The sequence below is a fragment of the Lepeophtheirus salmonis genome, chromosome 12, assembly GCF_016086655.4.
Source record: "Lepeophtheirus salmonis chromosome 12, UVic_Lsal_1.4, whole genome shotgun sequence".
Classification (NCBI taxonomy): domain Eukaryota; kingdom Metazoa; phylum Arthropoda; class Copepoda; order Siphonostomatoida; family Caligidae; genus Lepeophtheirus; species Lepeophtheirus salmonis.
Genome location: NC_052142.2, coordinates 3831201 through 3847328, shown reverse-complemented (window position 1 = coordinate 3847328; position 16128 = coordinate 3831201). Strand labels below are relative to the sequence as shown.

At 30.4% G+C, this 16128-nt stretch overlaps 1 protein-coding gene and 2 long non-coding RNA genes across 6 annotated transcripts in view; 2 read left to right on the top strand and 1 right to left on the bottom strand.

The window, feature by feature from the left end:
- Positions 1 to 4534, bottom strand: part of LOC121126629 (uncharacterized) — a 74192-nt gene extending 69658 nt beyond the window's left edge. For 3 of the 4 annotated variants that reach the window (XM_040721930.2, XM_071892392.1, XM_071892394.1), the window contains exons 1-2: positions 1887 to 4534; positions 1518 to 1820 (exon numbers count right to left, since the gene is read on the bottom strand). Coding sequence is in view for 2 of the 4 variants with exons in the window: in XM_071892392.1 (XP_071748493.1) it covers positions 1518 to 1801 (284 nt within the window). In the remaining 2 variants the exon portion in view is untranslated. The remainder of the gene's footprint in view (positions 1 to 1517; positions 1821 to 1886) is intronic. The other variant, XM_071892393.1, reaches the window with a different exon arrangement.
- A 6811-nt stretch (positions 4535 to 11345) lies between these two features.
- LOC139906876 (uncharacterized) lies at positions 11346 to 13011 on the top strand. The gene is made up of 3 exons (XR_011782982.1): positions 11346 to 12043; positions 12096 to 12235; positions 12298 to 13011. It is a non-coding gene; the product is annotated as an uncharacterized lncRNA (long non-coding RNA).
- Positions 13012 to 13312: 301 nt separating this feature from the next.
- On the top strand, positions 13313 to 15277 carry LOC139906878 (uncharacterized). The gene is made up of 3 exons (XR_011782984.1): positions 13313 to 14024; positions 14078 to 14217; positions 14280 to 15277. It is a non-coding gene; the product is annotated as an uncharacterized lncRNA (long non-coding RNA).
- The last annotated feature ends 851 nt before the right edge of the window (positions 15278 to 16128 follow it).

Below are 16128 nucleotides of genomic sequence, written 5' to 3'. Positions count from 1 at the left end.
TTTATTTGGATATACATGTTTTCACATTACAATTATTTAAATTAATGTCTTAATTCCATTAACATATTACTGCAGATAATTGTCTAGCAGAAGTGTTGAAAAAAATTTCGAAAATTAAGTTTTTAAGTAGATATAGCTTCTTTTTTTTTCTTCTTTATAGGAGTCCTTAATTAGTGCATAATCAACTAGTAACTTGAAAATAAATTAGGTTCATCTTTTAATTTTAGTAATAAAACTTGAAAAAAAATACGGGGAATAATATAAGATGAGCGATTTGTTGAAAGAAAGAAAAGATCAGTCACCTTACTTTTTAGTCCATCCTAACAAAAAAAAAATAATAAGCTGCATGATGCGTGATTATTCAATGTATCTAGAATTCCAAAGATGGTGTAATTCAGAAGAAAAGTAAAAAAACAAACAAAAACACTTAATTTTCTATTCTGGTAGTACTTTACACACTGACTACGATCCTTTAGTTAGTTTGATTGTATCAAATACAGTTTTCAAGAAACTTCGATGTAAATTTTTTGAGTATTTTAACCCAAAATATAGAAAGAAAGAAAAATTATGATTCTGTGATGATAATGATTCTAAGATTGCTGTTAGATGTTCAATATGTCCATTGAGTAATTTTGACTTTTCTTATAACAACTATTATTTAATTAGTAATCTTAATTACATTCCATATAATTAAAGGATCATAATTTTATGTTTTGATAAATGAGTAATATAAATATATGTGCTAAAATGAAACGATTTTATGAATTCAAAATCAATAAATATCGGTGTAAACCTGCATGAATAAATTGTGTCTTATTTTATAAATATATAAAAGATTTAATTTTTGAAATGCTAATATTCAACATATTATAATTATATATGTGTGGTGATGACATAAAAGCAAGCCGGATTTTTTTTTTTTTTTTTTTTTTTTTTTTGATGAAACAAAGAAACCCGCATTATAAGTTTTTTACTTCAATGAACAACCGAAGAGGATTTTTTAAAGAGTCAAATACAATATTAAACCACTAAAAAACTTTATAACAAGTTATTAATATGATTGATCTTTGTTTAAATTTTTACATAAACATATTATATACAAGTTAAGTCAATTTGATCGTGTGGTATTTGACCTTTAAATCGAATTTTGATATCGTCGATATAATAAATTTCAGTTTGTGATGCTTGTTCTTAACCAACCAATCCCTTTCTTTTTTGTGTTATTCTTGCAACGTGAATACTTATACTCTCTTCTTTAAAAATAATTTTCACGTCATGACGTCTCAGGATCTTGTATGGTCCGTGTTACCAAATAACCTATTTTTATCAGGTTCATTTAACCTGAAAAACCGCGGCCCATAAGGACTTAATCACTTTTTTTAATTAATATAAATTATACTACTCATTTCACCAGATACATTTATCAAACTGTCGTAATATTGAAAAAAAATATCCCAACTTATGTTATCGCACACATATATTATAGCATAAAATAAAAAAACACAATAGATTCTCACCCACATATTGGACACATTAATTTGTCATTTTGGCCAACAGTTATTTGAGTATTTAGACATTTAGTACAGAACACATGGAAACATGATAAAAAACATGGTTCAGTCATAGTCTGATTACAAATACTGCATAATGCAATATTTTTTTGTAGATCCTTAGCCAGCTTTGGTAACTCAAGTACACTCAAATTCGTCAGTGATGATTTTGAACTAAGATTGCCAAATATTGTTTGGGGAAGTAATCTTTCGGCGTATAAGTGTATTCTTTCTTCGCTTTCAGACATCATGAGCTAAATATTGGAAAACCTAAAATACATTTTTACGTATTTACGTATAATAATTTCTGGACATTGATATTTTCTGTTAACATACCTCTTTGATCTAACCAATTTATACGTTTTTACGTTAACCAGCACGATTTTGTCATATTGGACGCTTTTACATTACGTTTAACATTTGTTAAAAATCTAAATTTCTCTTTCTGATTAAATATAACAATTAGTCTTCCAACTGAAAGAGAAAAAAAGAAAAATTGCGCATGAGTAAAGGTTGGTTCACCGATGTCGCAAAGTAGTTTGCGCCTTTCCTCTTTTTGTTATGTACAATTTTCCCCTGACCTATTTTTTTGTGTTTAACGTAACCTTTTAATTTTTATTTAGTAAAATACAGGGGGAAGAGAATACAAAAAAAATGAAGAGTACTTCATAAGAAGAAGTGAAGGCGATACTTTTACTTCTTCTGAGAGTTTCACCCATAGACAAAGAAATATATAGAGGCGACAAGATATTATTGGTGTTAGTTTGGCATTGTGTGGCAGAAGTCTTTTTGAATACACAGCTCTGTAAAAGAGAGTTCAACTGCTATAAAACTGGAATGAGTAGTGTTGTTCTTGGATAGAAAAACAAATTTTTACTATTCAACCTTAACCCTACTTATTGTATTTTGATATAAACTGAGTTAATGAAATTTATTAAATGGTTGGCCAAAACAATATCCCAAAATGAAGAGAAAAAAAATTATTTCATATGGGGGATGATTAACTCTTTAATTTTGACTGTTTTCGAACTCTTTTGCAACTCTTCTCTTTATTTGTGTCCTTGCGTCTGACTAATTAAATATGAATGGTGCTCTGTTATCCCATATTTTCCAAGTTTCTCTGTACTTGATTTTAGCCATAACCAAAGAATCCAGTAGAGTCTGTCTGAGGCGCTCCACTCCAACTCATCATATTGCAGAATTAGGAACTGATGATGATACTTCATAATTCAAAAAATGATTGATTCTTCATTCTTCTGTTTATATACATTCAATCATGGGGAAAAGGTACTATCCATCGCTATGACACGTAGCAACAACAATGATGATCACGACTTAATTCACTTCATATTAAGATCCATCATATCAGTAATAAATCAATGAGAAAAATACAAGGATCAATAAATTATAAGCAAACATAAAAAAACTCAAATATTAAACATATTGTAATAAATACATAGTAAATTCTAGCAAAGTATTTTAAGAATCAACAACTGAAATTCTTCTAGACACCTTTTTGTGAACAGTTGAAATGTATTTCAGGATATTTTCCAATTTGTAGCCTCTATATATTTATTTATCTATGGATGCGCCCATAGAGAAATAAATCAATCAAGGCGACAAGTAATTTTATTGTTTGGCATTCTAAGGCCGCAGCAGATTAAAATCTTCAGTCGGCAGCAATTAAATGCTGCTTGAGGATGGAGTGAGTTATTTTCAACGTCAGCTAAATGGAAGAAGTTGATTGTTCAACTTTTTAATACTTGCTCAGATTTCAATATACTTTCCACTGTTGAGATTACCAATTTACGATCAACGAATATCATATTCTCTATTTCTTCGTATTGGATAGAAATTCGAGATAAATGGATAAAAACTCCCTGACGAAAGGAATTCAAGCCGTCCTTTCATTCTGCATTAAGTTATGATCACATTGCCAGAGGACCATTTAAACAGCCAGGAATACAGTGATAATCTTAAGGAAGTTAAACTACAGCTCAGTTCTTAGCAAATTTAATAATCTCCCATAAGACTTAATATTATGGAAGCCAAATAAATCAAATTGATGCAAGACAAGGTGACCGAAACAAATAATATATATGAAATCATTAAGAAGGAAACGTCAATACTGTTGTTATGTCTCTCTTTGTGGGAAAATGATGATTTCTTAAATTTTTCTGATTTTAAACAAGTTAAGAACATTATTATTATCTTATTGCTAAGGGTGATAATTTTGGTAAGAATAGAAAAGTGTGCAAGGAGGAAGGAATAAATACACATGGCACCATTGTTTAAATAGTATACATCTTCTTCTATAAAGAACGTTATAATTGCCGCCTATATTATACAATATTAATATAATATTATATGTTAATAGTCGATAGAGAACTGAATAAAATGCCTAAAATAACGTCGCCTTCTGTCTGGATTTCTGAAAATGGAGGCCCAGGAATTTGGAAATACTTACCGGCCGAGAAACAGGTGGCTTGTCGGATTTGTCCATATATATGTGCTTTTAGTCCCCCGTCTAGAATTAAACGCCACTCATTGTCCTCTTATCAAGAGGATGGATATTCATCTAAAAAATCAAGTTAATGATGAATACATCTAGTCAGACTTTAACTTTGATCTCACAAAGATGTTTATTGCATATAATATACCCTTAGCCATTGCTACTCATCTGACGTTCAAAAACTTTATGGAGAAATACACGGGTAAACCCGTCCCTTCCCGAGGAACCATCATTAAATTAATGGAGGATGTTGGTAACAATGTCATCTCCAAAATCAAAGAAAAAGTTGAAGAGAAGGATATTTTTGTTGCTGTCGATGAGAAAAAAGATAATCAGGAGCGATCAATCACTGCTTTATTGATTGGTCCTTTGGACGGCTATTTCTTGGGTCGTCCATATCTCATCAACGTCATAGACATTAAATGTGCTAATGCCAAGAACATAATAAATTTTGTTGTCGAGAGTATTCAAGTTACTCTTGGAACCGACTTTAATGCTACTCGCTCAAGGTGTTTATTACGGATAGAGCATCTTATTGTAAAACAGCTGGAGAAGACCTAAATAGATACTACTTTCATTTCAAACATATAATCTGCGTGTCTCATGGGATCCATAACGTTGCTAAACTTTCTCGTAAAGAGTTCCCTAGAACAAATGAATTAATATCCGAAATCAAAAAAATATTTTTGAACGCTGGACTAAGAAAACGTATATTCGCTGCTTCTTACCAAAATCCCTTACCCCTAGCCCCAGTCATTACACGTTAGGGAACTTGGTTAAAAGCAGCAACTTACTATTTCAAGTACTTCATAGTAATCAGGGAATATTTAAGTAGCCTCCATGAAAAAATGCCTTCTATAATTAAAGCAATGGAGATTATTACTGATGAATATGTATTTGAAGAGTTGACCACTATTCATAATAATCTCAATCAAATTTCTGGGTATTTCTGGGTCCATCAAAGCTTTAAAAGGACGATTACTCTTACTTGTCAGCATTACCATCGATGAACTGCTACGAAATTATATTAAGCAAGAGACATTCCGATCTAAATTGACCAATTTCCTAACAGAAAATCCAGCTTACAATGAATTGCGAGACCTAGCCTCTGTTGAAGATTCAATTTATAGAAATATCCCCATTGTAAATTGTGAAGTTGAGAGAATTTTCAGCATGTTTAGAGTCATCCACACCAAATTACGATCAAAGTTATCAGTAAAAAGTAAAAAAATATTTACTGATTTCGAAATGGAACTCTGAATTTTGTACCATCTAACAGAAAGTATTCATTTTTTTAAATCTAATCATAAAATACGATTCTATTTTAGCTAAAAATATAAATAATTGTGATACACAACTCATAAAAGGCAAAAACAACTGCTTAAATGGTCACAACGGTGGGGGTAGTAGCTTTGGATGGTTCGCAACTAGTTTGTCTGACACTAGTTTCTTCACTTCAAGACTTGGGTATGATCATTAGGTTTTCCAATATTAGATAGTCAATAAATATTACTTTTTTGTCACTTAAGGATTAGCTATGGTTCATAAGCTCCAAGAAATGGTGTTCAGAAAACTCATAAAAGGCAAAAAAATACTGCTAAAATGGTCACAACAACAGGGGTAGTTGCATTGGGTGTAGCATTATAATTAGCAATTGTGAGTATCCTTCATTATAATAGTATGTTGTTATACAAGCATAAATAACCGGGAGGGAAATCTTTTTTTTGATGCTCTTAATAAGGAGTAATTATATAATTACATAATTAGCTTTTGCTCTAAATCTTTACGATGTCATGTTAGAAAACTACATTAAGTCAAGAATGGTTCCCTAAATTGTCTTATCAGTTATAAAGGAGACTTATTTTTATATCTAAAATTTTTTAATTCAGGTTTAAAATTTGACTGCATTGATTATCTTTTCTTTTTTTAGATAAACATGTAATAAATGAAAGTGGGATTCTAAAAGATGTTTGTACTAAGATTGGAAGAAGATATGGATTTAAATCTAACATTATTTTATTATTTTGACATTTACTTTATTATTAATAATTATTAAGATCTCATCGGTAGATATATATCTATCCTGTGCACATGAGGAAAAAAGGGTGATGATCTTTTTGATTAAACTCCACGTCTGGATTGTGTTTAGCAACCTAAAGTTATGACATATTTAACTGGATTCTGATGTCAGAACAAGAAAATATTATTTGGATCAATCTATTATTTCAATATTCTGTATATGTAATTTATTGTTATTAGGTATATTATTCCAATTGTTCAATTTTGTATATTTAACATAAATGTATGATGGTATATTTTTTAGTATGTAGATTATATTTAATTAAAGCCTTCTTTTTTAAACTTTGAACTTCAAATATATTTCGAAATACTCTACTTTGTCGTTTCATTAGCTATTATTCTGAGAAAAAAGTTAATAATGAATTACAATTTTATGGAGTGTGACGTTTTCAAATCTACTGTAGCGAATAAAAAACGTCTAAGTCAATTATACGTAGTATATCTTCATTAAACATTTTGCTAATAAATACTTTCGTTATACCCTCAAAAATCATAATAAAGCAGGGAAATGAGAATCACATCAGTAAAAGACTAAAAGAGAATCAGTTGTACCAGAATCATTGGGCCACTCCCCCCAATTTAACATAATTTTTATAGTTATCACAACACAATAACTTCCTTTTTTCTAATTTTCCAGAAAAGAAATATCTATTTCCCAATAATTTGAACGAAAAATTGTTGTTTGTTCAAATTTAGTCTCTTCAGAAAATATTTAAATCCAAAATTTAAGAAAAGTATTTGTTTCTTTTAAAAAAAATATTTGTAAGATTTGGTGTTACAATAAAAAAAATTCCACCAAAAAAGCCTAACAAAAATTACAATTTCATCGAGTGTGACGTTTTCAAATCTACTTTAACGGATAAAAAACGTCTAAGTCTATTATACGTAGTATATCTTCATTAAACATTTCGCTAATAAATACTTTCGTTATACCCTCAAAAATCATAATAAAGCAGGGAGATGAGAATCACATCAGTATTTTAAACAATGATACCATATGTATTTCTCCCCCCCCCCTTCTCCTTGCACGTGTTTTCTCTACAATATTATCAACTATACTTGCCTTATTCTTTGTTGCAAAAAAATAAAAGTAATTCAAGTTAGCAAGTTGAGTTCCCTCAAGAAATACAGATCAAACAGTGATCCACCTTCTAAAAAACGAATAGCAAAATTGTTTGAATAAATAGTTGGTGTCTGATATATATGAAATATTTAATTTTTATCATTAAATTATATGATGAATATATATATATATATAAACATTTTTATTTTAGTTGTTTGCTTGATAATTGCAGTTACATTTTTGTTAATTCCTGAAAAATACGCATAATGGTATCACATAAACACAAAAGTTTCTGTTAAAATACAACAAGAGGGAAGAGTATAATTATGTTCTTATTGAATTAATACACACAAATCCTTAGATGATCAAAACACTTTTAACAGAACACTCCTCCACTTGAATAAAATATCATATACTGAAGTCGATTCCATATTTACCGAGTTATTTTCAAGATTAGGAGACTACTCCATACCATACCTCCGTGTCTTCCTACTATCTTGTGCATGTTGAGTCTAATTAATTATAATCAAGAGACCCACAGTTATGCTAGTATCGAACTTCATAACAATATATGGAGACGATTAATTAGCTTACAAAATGGTCAGTACACATAAATAACTTCACTATATCCTCAAATCATCAATTTCAAACCACAAAAATGTATTGAAATGTCTGTTATAATACTCTGAAATAATTATTATCTTCTAAAATAATTCATTTATTACATCATACGACAGAATTTCTCACTTCAGACTGAATCCATGTTTATTTTTGGTTTTTGAGCCGTAGAAAACGAATATGACCATTAAAAATTTTTAAGGATATCAGTTTGGCCTTTAAGGACTTTTTTTTAAAATAAATTTTTTAATGTATAACCAAGATTTAGTGCCATATTTTGACATGAAAGAAATATTTAGATGAAAATAAAAGTGAATATAAATTGATAAATACATTTCAGTATATTGAAAAATGAATTATTTATTGCTTGATCTTGATTGATTTTTTTCTCTTGGCCAACAAGGGTTATCTATAATTCAATTTAATAGTAGGACAATAAAAAATCAATAATTATTAAAACTAATTATACTAATACATAAACATACACACGTCTACTAAAACAAAAAGCCACTATAATTTTATCAAAAATATAGAATAAAAAACAAAAATTAACATGTCACGCAAAGATAAAGACTAAAACTTGAAAAAAGAACACTTAACTGTAAAGATTATTTATAAAAGGACTATCCCTTCTATAACAACAAGATAGTTAAGTTTCACACTGGATAAAACAAACTGGAGATTTCATAGTTCGAGGAAGCACGTTTCGCATACAAGATATGTTGAGCCTTTATAATAGTACCACTAATAATCGTTTCTTATTTACGGAATAAAAGGATAAAAAATCATAAATATCCAAATGTTCCTCTAAAAGTTTGCTGATGGCGTTATAAATTGGATGGAACGTCTCGCATTCAAATAGATAATGATTGTTTGTCTCGTCCTTGCTCCGACAAAAGCTACATATTTTTCTATTTCCAGAAAAAAACTTTGCTGTTACTTTTAGGGTACATGATAGTATTCTATATTTAAACCAATTTTCTGATGATGATAGCAAATAATTTTTTATAACGCTTATACTTTTCTTTAGAGGTTAATTTATTGACCTTCTCTCCAGATATTTAAGAAAAGGCTCCCATCTCGGAGTTTGACTGAATTTTCTAAGATCTGACGTACTAAGAAAAAACAATCGAAAACATATCGGCAATGCAGGTCTTGGAACTGGTACATTACTCCGATAAGCTAACTTGCACTGTTCGAAGGCCATTTGATTTATCAACTCACCTAAATTGGCTTTTTCGCCTGCATAATCGGCTCTACTTTTCTAGATCTTCATATCACTGAGAGAACCTCCGGTAGGAATTTCCCACATAAGGGAATTCTCAAAAGAGCAGAAGACATTAACGACCCCCTTCGAAAGTTTTTTCATCCTTTCCGAATATGTTGTCAACTTTCCCAGAATCCTTGTAAGACCCTTGTAAGGGTCACTCTTATACTTATTATCTAAAAACATTGAAAGATGAGCACTCCATAAATGTTCCTCCATCCAAAGTTTTCCTATCTAGTAGGAGTTATGCAATTTCCATAAAATATTAAAACATATGACGGTAAGGCTGCAATATTATTGGGGATTATGAATTATTTTCATCGATATATTTTTTGCTTATTTAATTTAAAAAACGTAATCTCCACCATAAGAATCTCTGCGGCAATTTCTTCATCATAGGAATTTACTCGTAAAAGGTGAATCCCTTCTTAAATTATATATGTGTTCCAGTCCGAACTTTGTACCAAGTGTTAAGTTTGAAGCCTGAAGGTACCACAAGCCCGCCCAATCTTTCTGGTGATTTCTTATAAAAAAAATTTAACACGCTTAGTTCCAATCCAAGATCCTAATCACTTCATGGTATCTATAGTGTTAAAGGTTGTCAATGTTTTTCAATTATTCCATGATATTGGCTGAGTATTTTAGCTTTCTCAGGTTTATTTTTAGTCCAGAATCTATGGAAAGAAACATCTAGCAGACGTAAAGTTCTCATAAAAGACTTTATTGTTTGTAGTGGAGCCCCCAAAAAATTATGGTTAAGTCATCTGCATAACAAAAACATTGTGGATGGGACGAAAGGGTAGAAAAATCAATTATGTCACCATCCATGTGAATTTTCTGACTTAAAAGGTCGATGAATATAATAAAAAGTAGAGCAAAGAAGGGTCCCCTTGTTGCACACCTCTTCTGTTATCAGATAAAGCGGATTTGTTTCCATAACAAATAATTGTTTGTGATTTGGCTAGTAGAGCTCCAGCCATCCTGACGATAAAATAACCAAATCATTTTTCTAATAACATTTCAAGTATGAATTTGCGAGAGAGTGTATCAAAGGCTTTAGAAAAATCAACAGTCATTAAAGAAATATTGTCAGATGATTCTAAAAAGTTCCGTAACGTAAAAGGTATACTATCCATTAATTTGTTTTTAATTAAACCATATTGGGCCGGATGTAATGTCTTCTTCAAAACTTGGCTCAACTGGTTGCCTAAAATGTAGGAAAAGATTTTGTAAAGGCAGTTTTCCATAGTCAAAAGTCGTAATTTTAAAAAAAATCTTGGATCCCTCTCTTGCTCAGGAATGGGAATAATGCGTACGACCGAGGCAAAATCAGGAAAGTTGCTAACAGATAAAATTAGAATAAAAGGGGTGTCAAAAAATTAGCACACTTTTTTTTAAACTCAAAAGTAAAACCAGATGGCCCGGGTGATCTATTAAATTTTGCATTTGTATTTAAAGCATCCTGGACTTCTTTTTTCGTAAGATACTACTCTAAAGAATCAAAATCATACTTAGAAACTGAAAGCAATTTTCCAGTGCACATCTCCATTCCTCACAATAAACCATCCCATCATTACTGCACCATGCACACGTAGTGGTGTTAGTGCAATTAATGCCTTCCTTAATTTGAGTCAAATATTTTTTAATTTATTGGCATATGTATTCTGGATCGTCAGATATTTCACCAGTCAATGTAAAACGAGATAGATTTTTCCTTTTGTTCTTTCTTTTATTCTCCTCAAGACATCGTAGCCGTGAATTAGAAAAATCTACAATAGATTCCATTTTGAGTTTGGTTTTAAAGATCTGTTTCTCTAAAAAGTTGGTTTGCTATAGATTTTTTTTCCATCGAGCTTAATTTACTCTTGGTATTTCTTCCAGTCTAGCAATATCTTGCCGAGTTTTTCCAGCTTTCATAGCTCCTTTTCTTCTTAATAGGTTTTTCATTTTTAAGAACATGCTTTGAAATAGAGTAAATATGTTCGTGTGTGGATCAAAGGAGATATATGTCCTCTGGATAATATAAATAACTTCGTCATTTGTCTCGGGGTCATTTAACAATGTGGAGTGGAGTTTCCATTGTTTTTTGTTTCACATTTCTCTTAGTTTTGGATATATTTGTAAGCTAAGGGCTCTATGATCTGATAACTGTGTGTCAATGACTTTGTAAGAAAAAAATTAATTCCTTTATAAGGCCCTTAATCAAGAAAAAATCAATACGCGAAGATATTTTCCAAGAATGTTTGTCCTTTGGATAGAAGGTATGAGTAAGGGTGATAAATTTGGTAAGAATAGAAAAGCGTGCGAGGAGAAAAGAAGAATTACTTATGGCATCATTGATTAAATAATATACATCCTCTTCTATCAATCATGAACGTTATCATTCCCGCCTTTATTATTCAATATTAATATAATAATATTAGATGGAGATATTCGATAGAGAACTGAATAAAATGCCTAAAATAACGTCGCCTTTTGTCTGGATTTCTGAAAATGGAGGCCTAGGAATTTGGAAAATACTTACCGGATGAGAAACAGATGGTTTGTCGGATTTGTCGATATAAATGTGCCTTTAGTCCCCTGTCTAGAATTACACGCCACTCATTATCCTCATCTCATAACTAGAGTATGGATATTCATCTATAAAATCAATTTAACGATGAATACATCAAGTCAGACTTTAACTCTGATTTCACAAGGATGCTTATTGTATGTAATATAACCTTATCCATTGCTAATCATCTACGTTCAAAAAATTTATGGAGAAATACAAGGGTAAACATATCCCTTCCCGAGGAACCATCATTAAATTAATGGAGGATGTTGTTACTGATGTCATTTATAGAAATACATATAAAATGTTTTGAGTCATCCACACCAAATGACGATCAAGTTATCAGTAAAAAGTATTTACGAATATCGAAATGGAACTCTGAATTTTGTACTATCTCACAGTAAGTATTCAATTTTTTTTTAATCTAACCATAAAATATGATTCTATTTTAGCTAAACATATCAAGAATTATGAAACACAACTCAGTAAAGGGCAAAAACAACTGCTTAAATGGTCACAACAACGGGGGTAGTAGCTTTGGATGGTTTGCAACTAGTTTGTCTGAGACTACTTACTTCGCTTTAAGACTTGGGTATGATAATTAGGTTTTCCAATATTACATAGTCAATAAATATTACTTTTTTATCACTAAAGGCTTAGCTATGGTTGATGGGCTCCAAGAAGTGGTGTTCAGAAAACTCATAAAAGGCAAAAACAACTGTTTAAATGGTCACAACAACGAGGGTAGTTACATTGGGTGTTGCATTATAATTAACAATTGTGTATATCCTTCATGATAACAGTATGTTGTTATATAAGCATACTTAAATAACGGGGGAAAATCTTTTTTGATGCTCTTAATAGGGAGTAATATCGCCGGACATTACTACATAATTAGCTTTTGCTCTAAATCTTTACGATTAATTTATTTCTAACATTTTTTTATTAATATATTTATTGTCTAATTTTATGATTTTGACATTTACTTTATTATTAATAATTAGTTAGATCTCATCGGTAGAGATATATCTATCCTGTGCACAATTGTATATAGCAACTTCCACATGAAGAAGAGGGGTGATTATCTTTTTGATTAAACTCCACGTCTCGCTTGTGTATTGCAACCTAAAGTTATGACATATTTAACTGAATTCCGATGTTAAAACAAGAAAAACATTTCTGGATCAATCTATTATTTCAATATTCTGTATTTATAATTTTTTATTATTAATAGTTATATGATTTTAATTGTTTAATTTTGTATATTTAACTTAAATGTTTAATGGTTTATTTTTTAGTATGTAGATTATATTTAATTAAAGCCTTCTTTTTTAAACTTTGAGCTTCAAATATATTTCAAATACTCTACTTTGTCGTTTCATTAGCTATTATTCTGAGAATAAGGTTCATAATGAATTACAATTTCATGGAGTGTGACGTTTTCAAATCTACTGTAACGGATAAAAAACGTCGAAGTCAATTATACGTAGTATATCTTCATTAAACATTTTGCTAATAAATACATTCGTTTATTAGCAAAATGTTTAATGAATACCTACTATGATTTTTGAAAAAATCATAATAAAGCAGGCAGATGATAATCACATCAGTATTTTAAACAATGATACCATATGTATTTTTTCCCCCTCCTCCTCGCACGCGTTTTTCTCTACAATATTATCAACTATAGGTATGAGTAAGGGTGATAAATTTGGTAAGAATAGAAAAGCGTGCGAGGAGAAAAGAAGAATTACTTATGGCATCATTGATTAAATAATATACATCCTCTTCTATCAATCATGAACGTTATCATTCCCGCCTTTATTATTCAATATTAATATAATATGAGATGGTGATAGTCGATAGAGAACTGAATAAAATCCCCAAAATGACGTCGCCTTCTGTCTGGATTTATGAAAATGGAGGCCCAGGAATTTGGAAAACGCTTACCGGATGAGAAACAGATGGTTTGTCGGATTTGTCGATATAAATGTGCCTTTAGTCCCCTGTCTAGAATTACACGCCACTCATTTTTCCTCATCTCATAACAAGAGTATGGATATTCATCTATAAAATCAATTTGACGATGAATACATCAAGTCAGACTTTAACTTTGATCTAACAAAGATGCTTATTGTATGTAATAGACCCTTATCCATTGCTAATCATCTATGTTCAAAAAATTTATGGAGAAACACACGAGTAAACCTATCCCTTCCCGAGGAACCATCATTAAATTAATGGAGGATGTTGGTACTGATGTCATATATAGAAATACATATAAAAATGTTTTGAGTCATCCACACCAAATGATGATCAAGTTATCAGTAAAAAGTATTTACAATATCGAAATGGAACTCTGAATTTTGTACTATCTCACAGTAAGTATTCAATTTTTTTTTAAATCTAACCATAAAATATGATTCTATTTTAGCTAAACATATCAAGAATTATGATACACAACTCAGTAAAGGGCAAAAACAACTGCTTAAATGGTCACAACAACGGGGGTAGTAGCTTTGGATGGTTTGCAACTAGTTTGTCTGAGACTACTTACTTCGCTTTAAGACTTGGGTATGATAATTAGGTTTTCCAATATTACATAGTCAATAAATATTACTTTTTTATCACTAAAGGCTTAGCTATGGTTGATGGGCTCCAAGAAATGGTGTTCAGAAAACTCATAAAAGGCAAAAACAACTGTTTAAATGGTCACAGCAACGAGGGTAGTTACATTGGGTGTTGCATTATAATTAACAATTGTGTATATCCATCATGATAATAGTATGTTGTTATATAAGCATACCTAAATAACGGGGAAAAATCTTTTTGATGCTCTTAATAGGGAGTAATATCGCCGGACATTACTACATAATTAGCTTTTGCTCTAAATCTTTACGATGAATTTATTTATAAAATCTTTTTATTAGTATATTTATTGTCTAATTTTATGATTTTGACATTTACTTTATTATTAATAATTAGTTAGATCTCATCGGTAGAGATATATCTATCCTGTGCACAATTGTATATAGCAACTTCCACATGAAGAAGAGGGGGGATTATCTTTTTGATTAAACTCCACGTCTCGCTTGTGTATTGCAACCTAAAGTTATGACATATTTAACTGAATTCCGATGTCAGAACAAGAAAATATTATTTGGATCAATCTATTATTTCAATATTCTGTATTTATAATTTATTATTATTAATAGTTATATGATTTTAATTGTTTAATTTTGTATATTTAACTTAAATGTTTAATGGTTTATTTTTTAGTATGTAGATTATATTTAATTAAAGCCTTCTTTTTTAAACTTTGAGCTTCAAATATATTTCAAATACTCTACTTTGTCGTTTCATTAGCTATTATTCTGAGAATAAGGTTCATAATGAATTACAATTTCATAGAGTGTGACGTTTTCAAATCTACTGTAACGGATAAAAAACGTCGAAGTCAATTATACGTAGTATATCTTCATTAAACATTTTGCTAATAAATACATTAGTTATGCCCTCAAAAATCATAATAAAGCAGGCAGATGATAATCACATCAGTATTTTAAACAATGATACCATATGTCTTTTTTTCCCCCTCCTCCTCGCACGCGTTTTTCTCTACAATATTATCAACTATAGGTATGAGTAATATCGTTAATAATGTTCCCGACATCACAGAAACCAAACGAAGACATTATAGTCTTCAGTACTCTAGTAGTATGAGGATAGTCATTGACCAAATTTGGTTGAAAATGTCTACACACTTTGAGCTTTATATTGAAATCTCCACCCATGCTGGAAATGATTGACATCAGTCTCTCAACGAAGAAACTAGGGTCATCGTTGTTTGGGCTGTATATACCAATTATGTCAAAAAGAGCACCAGAATATTCAACTTGAGCTTTCATAAGAATTCTATATCGAGATCAGAATAACACTTTTGGATTCAAGCTTGACTTTATGAGTACGGAAACATCTCTCTTTGAATGCAAATTAGAAACATTAAATGATGAGAAAGATACACAACATTCACGAATAGAAAAATGATTTTTAATACAATATCTAGTATCAATTAGTATAACTATGTCAGGTAAAGATAGATATTTTAAAAATCAAGCTAGATTATACTTTCGAGTCAAACTTTGTACAGAATTAACATTAAATGAAAAAATAGATAATGTCATATTTATTTTTTATTTTTCTGGGAAGAAGGATTTCTATTTGGAGACAAGTGGATGTCTGATATTGTTATTTTTGGGTTCGATCCAGATCTTGAAGGAAGAACATTTTCTGTAGAAATTGATAATGATGATGAGACTCGAGCTATTCTCTTTAGGCTAAGGGGGCTGCTTCTTGATTCAGCATTGATAGTCCTATAAACCGCCTGCACATGATGTATGTTCTTTGTTACATTGCCTGATTTTATATTATCGCCTTCATTTGGAACCTTATCGTTTTCCGTTTGGGAATTTACTTGAATGAAAT